The sequence below is a fragment of the Oncorhynchus mykiss genome, chromosome 10 (assembly GCF_013265735.2).
Source record: "Oncorhynchus mykiss isolate Arlee chromosome 10, USDA_OmykA_1.1, whole genome shotgun sequence".
Lineage (NCBI taxonomy): Eukaryota > Metazoa > Chordata > Actinopteri > Salmoniformes > Salmonidae > Oncorhynchus > Oncorhynchus mykiss.
Window position 1 is genome coordinate 62,113,783 of NC_048574.1, and position 9,499 is coordinate 62,123,281.

Below are 9,499 nucleotides of genomic sequence, written 5' to 3' on the forward strand. Positions count from 1 at the left end.
GTACATCCCACTGGGCACAGATGTCATTTCAACGTCTAGTTTCCATTTCCATTTGGTTAAGTTGTCAACTAGCGAGAATTCAATGTGAAATCAACAACAAAAGAAAAAAGACAGAATTCCCGTATGTTGTTGACTTTTTGCAAATCCAATCAGTTTTCCACATTGATTCAACGTCATCACATTGCATTTACTGTGTTGAAATGACGTGGAAACAAAGTCGGTTCAACCAGTTTTTGGCCCAGTGGGATGCATCTTTACGTCTGTAGCTCAGGGTCTATGACCTGTGATCTGTCCTACCTGCCGTGTTGCCCTGTAGTTTCCTCAGAGCCCGCACCAGAACTTTGTAGCCCTCGAAGCTCTTGTCATTCTGGCTGTAGAGGAGGATCTTCTTGGCATCGATGAACAGACGGGAGATTCTGTGTTTCATAGAGAGGCGAATAGACGATGTGAGGAACAACGGTGGTAAAACACACATGCAGATCCTCTGGGGTTGAGGGTCTGAAAGGAGGAACAATGTTCCTTGTGGCATGGTCCGTTATTTCAATGTTTTAATGTCTTAGCTTACACTGTTTACTTGGTTGTTTGTCATAGACATGACTAATCAAATCATTCTATCAACTCAGGCAATGTTAAAGGGTCAGTTTACCCGGCATGAACTCACATAGAATCGTTGAAGTTGCCCACCAGCCCTGGGGTCTCTCCTGGTGTGGGGTGGCGGAAGCAGGGGTTGTTGGCGTTGCAGATGATCCCTTGTACCCAGGGCAAGGTGCCCGCCGAGGGCATGGCCTTGTTAGGGAAATGGCCTGGAGGGGGGGGGAATAGAGAAGTTCAATGATCGACACCACTCTGTCACAATATCTCCCTATGAAACTGCCCAGACGGCCACTGAAGTCAAATGATTAGGTTGGGTAATTGTGGAACTTTAGTCAGTCACCCAACATTTCACAACGGCAGAGCAAGGAGGACTGAGTGAAACTCCATTTCAGCTTGGCTCAATTCAGCAGATCGAAATAACAGCCAGGCGGACATCTTGTTTAGCAAGAGCACAGTACAACGGGGGAACCTGGAGTGGGCACAGGTTCCTCGTGTTCTCGGAGGAATTGTGTTATCTAGCAGAGAGACCAAGCCTGCGCCCCAAATGGCCCCCTATTCCGCAGGTGCTCTGGTCAAAAGCAGTGCACTATGTAGGGAATAGGGGGCCATCTGGGACGGAGACCAAGAGAGACCTCCATTGTCCGCAACCTCAAACTCCGTACCATAGACAACAGTCAGACCCCCCGTGGGGGTATCTGGTGAATAATTGCCTCGGTGAACCACATGATTCATGTGACCTTTGGATCAGCATTCACTTTCTGTGACGAGTCACAAGAGGTTGTCAGTAAACCGTTATCTGCTACTGTAAAGCCCGGCAGATTGTGAAGCAATCACCTAGAGTGGGACGATACAGTGTGACCCAGTCCTGAGGTCAATACTGTTGAGTTGAGTGGGTGAAATCAAGTATTGCTATCTACGGCCGAGTTGACTAGTGACAAGATTGACAGTCAACAAAATGGTGACGTGCACATTCTGCAAAACAAGATGTTATAGAAGTATTCACACTTTACTTTTTGTGTGTGTGTGTGTGTGTCTGACAAGCCTACTGGATTTTTTAAAAGCAGTGCCATTGTAGTGACACTTGAATTGTCCTTTCACAGTCCACAGGTAACGTATCATACACAGAGTTTAATACACAGAGTTTAATAGTCTAGCCTAGCCTGCTGTCCAACCTACACTGAGTGTACAGAACATTTTGAACACCTGCTTTTTCCATGACATAGACTGCCCAGGTGAATCCAGGTGAAAGCTATGATCCCTTATTGATGTCACCTGCTAAATCCATTTCAAATCAATATAGATGAAAGGGAAGAGACAGGTTAAAGAAGGATTTTTAAGCCTTGAGACAATTGGGACGTGGATTGTGTATGTGTGCCATTCAGAGGGTGAATGGGCAAGACAAAAGATTTAAGTGTCTTCGAACGGGATATGGTAGGCACCAGGCGTACTGGTTTGAGTGTGTCAAGAACTGCAACGCTGCTGGGATTTTCACGTTCAACAAGAATGTGCATCAAGAATGGTCCACCACCAAAAGGATATCCAGCCAACTTGACACAACTGTGGGAAGCATTGGAGTCAAGATGGGCCAGCATCCCTGTGGAACGCTTTCGACACCTTGCAGAGCCCATGCCCAATGGATTTAAAGGGGGTGCAACTCAATATTAGGCAGGTGTTCCTAATGTTTTGTACACTCAGTGTATTATATATTTATTTTTTATGTCACCTTTATTTAACCAGGTAGGCAAGTTGAGAACAAGTTCTCATTTACAATTAAGACCTGGCCAAGATAAAGATAGATAACAACACAGAGTTACACATGGAGTAAAACAAACATACAGTCAATAAAATAGTAGAAAAATAAGTATTTACACAATGTGAGCAAATGAGGTGGGATAAGGGAGGTAAAGGCAAAAAAAGGCCATGGTGGCGAAGTAAATACAATATAGCAAGTAAAATAAATAAATAAACACTGGAATGGTAGATTTGCAGTGGAAGAATGTGCAAAGTAGAGATAGAAATAATGGGGGTGCAAAGGAGCAAAAAAATTAAATAAATACAGTAGGGGGAGAGGTAGTTGTTTGGGCTAAATGACAGATGGGCTATGTACAGGTGCAGTAATTTGTGAGCTGCTCTGATAGCTGGTGCTTAAAGCTAGTGAGGGGGATATATGAGGGCAAAGGTATAGCCTTCTGACCTGGTGAAATACAGTAGGTACATCCCAAATAGCACCATATTCCTTATGGGCCCTGGTCAAAAGTACTGCACTATATAGGGAATAGGATGCCAATTGGGATGAAACCAAGATCTTTACTGGAGACCTGTATTGACAAGATAGAGATAAGGAGGGCAATAGACAGTATAGTAGCTATACATCCTTCCACTGACATCCATACTCTATTGATGTAAACAAACATACTACACAGTCCAGTGTTGTTGGAGTCCTACTGGTATACCTTTGAATTCAGGAAGTTAATTTAATGGAGATTAATTTACTATTACTTTCAGGTGAATTTCGCAATAATTCAATTTCATTGCACTCACTCTCTGATTTTACAGAAATAAACCATTCTATTTTAGCTTCTAACTTTGTCAAAACAGCTTTTAAAATGTCAACAACTGGTTTCTCGGAGTTGATGTTTTCTAAGAATTATTATCATGTTCTCATTAACATTCTTTGACCGCGTTAATCAATGTGAGTTTGCCAAGAGACAACAGGTACACGTTGAACACGGGTCGTTCCAGGAAAACGGCTTTTCTTGACTGACTCCATTGAATCAATGATCAACGGGTCTTTCACAAAGTGGAAATGCAAAGGAAATAGAATTACACTTAAATTAAGTACCCTCAAAGTTGAGAATATATTATCTGTGTAAGTAACAAACTGTTCCCAGAGCTGTTATGGTGTACTACAGGAGTTTTAAAGGCCAGTGGGTCAATATATCAAATATTGACCAACTGAGTGGGATATTGACCAACTGAGTGGGATGTTTTTAAGAAAACAGTATAGAGGGAGGACCTTGGCTTGGGATGAGGAATGGCAGGTAGGGCCATTAACGTACTCTTCTCTGCATTGACATTTCTTGGACAATAAAAATATCTATATTCCTTTCCAGGTATTTGTAACATTTCCACATGTGTTCACTAAGTCCACAAATGTTCTTCCCTTATCCATTGTTCTAGATTCTAGAAAAATGAAATCCATTGAGACACATTTCTTGTGGGAATCTCCTGCCTTCCACTGTTCTGTTGTGACTAACTGTCTTTGATACGAACAGTAATGTCCTTTAAAAATAACGGGCTCTCTCTTTCCCTGAAGTATCTTTTGTCTGTATTGCTTTGCTTTCCAATGAGTCTTGGACTCAATAAACAATAGTGGCTGATGATATAAAGGACAACTGTCTGGAATCCTGTTGTCCTCCATCTTGTGATCTCTGACTCATCTGACTACAAAGAATGGAAAATGGGAACAAATGATTACGGGCAACAGTATTCGGACCAAATGTCATGAGGCCTCTAGTACGTCACTACTTACCCAGTCGAGACACTAACATTATTCTTGAATTGCCTCATTATAACTGTGCAAATAGACAAAGCTCGATTTGAGTCGATTTGAGCTCAATTCAAATTCTAAAAGCTTTATTTAAATTGACATAAGACAGAAAATAGCACACTGTGAATTCAGGCACTCTGTATGTGTGGGCTACTCACACTCATGTTGCTCGTAGGGCGGGTAATGCATCCTCACAGATATGAGGATGAAGAAGATGAAGAGCGGCCATATTATCTCGATAACTAGCTGGAGCTGAAAGGGAAGTTCAGAAGGTCGATGAGAGACTGACAAATTCAGTCAGGACAAACAGCATTCAAACAGTGAAACCAATGCCATGGTAAGGAAGTCTGGTCTCCCTACAGAACAACCCATTTGGAGATTTCAGTCATACAATCATGTGGAATTTATTCGGGGCAAAACGACAGACGAGGAGGAATTTTTGAACCTGGCATTGTTTGCAAAGTAGGGTGGCCATGGATGTAAAAACAATTTGACGCAAAAAAATACTGAATGTTTCAGTGTCTTAAAGCAGTGGTTCCCAACCAGGGGTACTAGGAGAGGTACTTGAGAAGACTCATGAGACCATAGGCCTACTGGTAAAATTCTCATGAGGGGGTACTTCAAGGGGTACTCCGGGCAGAGCAAAATGTAGTTGGTGGTACAATAACTGAAAAGGGTAGGGAACCACTGTCCTAAAGTAGACAACCCACCTCTAAGCTTCTTTGTGTACTTTAGTCTACAATCCAGGTTACCAATTTCTTGACTATGTTGGATGGGTCATTTTGATTCTAAGAGACATCTCATCAATTACAAAAACATTATTTTAAAACCTAGGATCCCCTTTAGAATGGACTGGTCCAGCTTTTCAGTGGAAGTGGGTCATTCCACAAACCCTTATTGGGGTGTCAGGCAGCCATTAAGGGGTTTATCAGCTGTTGTTGGTAAATATATTATAATCTTTATCCTATCTAGGACTGGGAGTGGGAAGGGAGAGGTGTTGGTTGGGTGGACATATGTTCACAACAGCTGCTGTCCTCCCAGCCCCAGACTCACAGAGCATCGAGATGGGGGATGGGAGACGAAAGGATGATTGGTCAAATGGAGGACGGGAATATGTTCTATAAATGTATCTGGTTCTTAGGTTCTTCTGAGAGATTTTGAGGTTTAACAGTTGGATGACATGATAAGACAAGGTGACGGTGTTGTTTAAAATGTTCCAGAATCCTTTGTGTGGAAAACGTGCACTTAAGACTCCTCCACGCTACGAGTCACCATCACTACATTGACTCTCTGCTACATTGACATCCTCTACGGTTTGAACGTCCTCAATGAGTCAAAGGATGAAGTTCATTCAAGCGTTTTTAAAAACTTTTTTTACAATCTCACCCCTTTTACCAATACATAGACAATGCTATTATTTATGTGTGCATTGGCCACACAGACAACAATAGTAACATATTGTATATGCTACCAAACTTCGTAGCCAATAAACCTTGTTTTTTTCCACTACAACTTTCCTTGACATGCTCCCCTTATCTCACAGAATCTACGTGGGGTTGGTGGACTTTTATTTTGTAGTAGCTACTTACTGTCTGTCTCCGTCTGTAGGTGAAGTTCTTCCACAGCAGTAAGCCCAGTTGAGTAGAGACGGCCATCTCGCCTCAGGGACCTATCCTACAGCCGTCCAGCTCCCAACTGCAGAGCACAGTGACAACACAGTGAGACTCGGGGACCTTTTCTACAACTCTTGAGCTCCGCATCTGCAGACAACACAGCACAGTGAGACCAGAGAAGAAGGCTGTTTGAGTCCACTGGACACCACGCCACTCATAGGTCAAAGTCTAACCAAATATAACCATCAGATCTCCAATGGATACTGGACTGTATTAACCAATCAGAGTAGTTTCCAGGATTGGGAGATTCCGTGTCTGTTACAAAAAAACACACTGGGACTTTTGGATCTACAAACAGTCACTGGATACTTGGATACTTGGCAAGTGAAGGTGTGCCACCCACACAATTGCAAAAAAAAAAAAAAAATACTTTAATATCTAAAGTACCAAATGTCCTCATGACATTTCAATTTAATCCAGCTATTGCAATGCAGAAATGAGCAATCACTCAAATAGCAAATGCTGTTACTATCTAGTTACACAAACAGCTGTATTGTTAAATACTTCCAGATGCAACAGAGTTTTTATGACACAAATGGGCCCCGTGTGGCTCCGTTGGCAAGAGCATGGCACATGCAACGCTAGAGTTGTGGGTTCGATTCCCACGGGGGAACAACAAAAAAGTATGAAAATGTATGCACTCTCTACTGTACATCGCTCTGGATAAGAGCCTCTGCTAAATTACTCAAATGTAAAGCACGTGCCATTCAATCAACTATGGTGACGCAACACTCTCTCAAACAATTGTAATCCCTTTTTTTCAAGACAAAACTGTATGAGACGAGTGAAGGACCAGCAGACTACGCACGTAACATTTCATCAGTGATGTAGCCTATTCCGGGTGGGTGGGTGGATTGATAGCCTATTCCGGGTGGGTGGGTGGATTGATAGCCTATTCATTACAAAACACGTTCAAAAGATGAATTGGGCAAAATCTGAATGACAGTCTACCTCAGGTCCCAGCGTAATGAAGCAGATTTTCAAATGAACCGATCGTATATTGATTACATTTAAGGTTGTTACCATGTTTTTACGTTGTTTTTTTCATTCAGCTTCATCGCATAACATAACAAACCACTACAGTACAAATTGTAAACAACAGCCTCCCTCCAAATTAATCAATGCGGTTGCCTGGTGCAGAATTGCTGCGGGCTCCTCTAGCGTTTTAATGTGGTTATTGCCATTTTTCACTCGTTCCAGATCCATATCATGATCATATTTTTTTCCCCAATAGAAGCTTAGCCTGTTCTGTTTTCAACTACGGTCTCAAAACATTCAGAATACGAAAATCGTACAAAGACCAAGAACAAAATTAATCAGCGCTTTGATGAAACAGGCTATGAAAAAACACACACAAAAAAACGAATGAATAACGATATGACAACCACTATGGTCAACGATGGGCCGACAATAAAACATAATTTTGGCAAACATCTGCTACCTTTAACTACAACATCAAGTCTGCATCAATGAATCAGAAACAAACATTTATTAAAACAATAAAAACATAATTTCACAAACTAAGACTTTGCATTCTTTCATTGTACTCGAATGTCAACCATATCAGTGCAATATAATAATCGAAATAACTTCAGAACTTCATGCTGGATGTTTCATTGTTTCAAGAGGAAGAGGTTACTCTCGGTCATTCAGCGCAGCGCACTCTTCTATACAATAAACCGCAGCAGATGCTGTAGTGTAGCACACACACTGTATTCATCAAGCACAATACGGTCATATGCGATAAAGGACATAACATACACTACCCACACTTTGTCATCTTACCCATCCGACCAAAACCTCATAAATGCATCTAAGTTATTCAATACATTTGATTGAGGATAAACACTAGAAATCATGTGTTGATTGTTGTGAACGACTTAGCGTACTATACAAGTGCGAAGGCAAAGATGCGCTTTTGTTTTGAAAATATTTACAAACTGAATCAAACATGCGCGGCGACCATGTACATCCATTCTGTAAATATCCAATAAAACAGTTCCTTTGGTATGATGCAGAACACAATCCATATCACCCACTGAGCAACTTAACAAAGAAACAACAAAAACTAACAAATAAAAACAACCGACCTTTTTCCCTAATGCTGCGAAAATCCAATTCTTCAATGTTCATAAATTGTAATTCCTTGAATTGGAAAAGGTAAAATGGACGCTTTTTTATTCGCTTTTTCACGACCGTTATTGTCTTCGCTGCTCTGTGTCTCTGGTTCTGCCTTTTTTCTCCTCCAAGCTTTTATAGTGGCAGCCAATGCAGCCGCTTTCAGAAGAGGAAAGGTAACTCGCGGTCAAAAGGATACGAGGCTGTTTGTGTTGCTGTCTCCTTAAACGGGACACACGTGTAGAGCCCCAAGAAAAACAGCTCTTAAGAGGGCTACGGTGCCCTATACAGATATATTTAGGTATTGAATCCGTCCATGCAACGCATACAATCATTTTATGATTGTGTAATTGTCATATCTGTATAATAGCCACATTTTGGGTTGAAATCAAGTGCTCAGTCTTGTCAGTGGCCAGTGGGGACATAATCGAGGTCAATAAATACCATCATTCTATGACAGACTCTAAATGTAGGTTCAATCTGAAGGCATATCAGTTCACACACTTTATAAATATAGAATTATGCTGTACCCTTTTGAAATAAAATTCTAGAAGTGTTGGAACTTCAGATTGAACCTACATTTAGAGTCTGTCATAGCATATTGATATTTATTGGCCCAAACACCATTCCACCTCAGTGACTTTGACTAAACAATAACTAGACACACAGGTTTGACGACCAGGTTCACTGGTTAACTAACTACACAATACTGTCCAACGATGCTGCATTCGTGATGACTAGGGCCAACATCAATGTATCATCAACTAGACCACAGGACAAAATACACTCTGAGCCTGGGCACAAGTTGAATGTTGAAGATGTATCACAGATTGTTGAGTAGAGTAATCCTAATTGGTTTGTGTCTCTGTCTTTAGGGGATGGGTGCAAGGACATGGTAGCATCTCTCTGCCAAGGGATCGACCATCTGGTGTTCAATCTTTAAATAGCTTGTCTAGTCTCTTCGGTTTAGTCTTACTGTATTACAGTCTTACATACATATACTCTTGTATTCACATTCAATATACAATATGGACCATAGAGTTCATGAACCCTGAAGGTCTTCATTTGTTGACTTTAGAGGGCAACACAAAGGCTGTTCCTTACAGTAGCCTATCTTCTGGCACCTTCATTGAGGAGGACGGGCTGGTGGAAATGGCTGGAGTGGAATAGTATCAAATACATCAAACACATATTCTTGATGAATATCACTTACACAGCAAATTGGCCAGTGTTATCTAGTGTTGATTTTTCAGTGTAACATTTCTAGTGTTGATTCAGGAGTTACATTCACTTTGTAAGTGGTAAATGGTGCAAAATAATCCCAGTGTTGGTGTTAATAAACACAGTTGTGTGTGAGAGTGTGATTGTGTCAGTTTTACTCTGTGGAGAGTAAAAGATTCCCATCAAAACCACGCTCATCATTATCATATTTCCCAGCGTGCTCTACTGCAGGTAGATTTTTTGGGATTGTTTTTATTATTTGTGTTTTTGCATGCACATTGATTGATTAATCACATGCTACACAACATAATTTTTCTAAACTAATCAAATCAGTCAGATTTAT

At 41.1% G+C, this 9,499-nt stretch overlaps 1 protein-coding gene across 5 annotated transcripts in view; it reads right to left on the minus strand.

Annotated features, from left to right (window-relative positions):
• LOC110534463 (phospholipid-transporting ATPase ABCA1) overlaps positions 1-8,065 on the minus strand; it is a 40,967-nt gene extending 32,902 nt beyond the window's left edge. For 4 of the 5 annotated variants that reach the window (XM_036933602.1, XM_036933600.1, XM_036933599.1 and 1 more), the window contains exons 1-5: positions 7,908-8,065; positions 5,734-5,839; positions 4,303-4,396; positions 662-803; positions 298-416 (exon numbers count right to left, since the gene is read on the minus strand). In XM_036933602.1, the coding sequence (XP_036789497.1) occupies positions 298-416; positions 662-803; positions 4,303-4,396; positions 5,734-5,799 (421 nt within the window). In that variant the 5' untranslated portion in view covers positions 5,800-5,839; positions 7,908-8,065. Of the gene's footprint in view, positions 1-297; positions 417-661; positions 804-4,302; positions 4,397-5,733; positions 5,905-7,907 lie in introns of all 5 variants that reach the window. The other variant, XM_036933598.1, reaches the window with a different exon arrangement.
• Between the last annotated feature and the right edge of the window lie 1,434 nt (positions 8,066-9,499).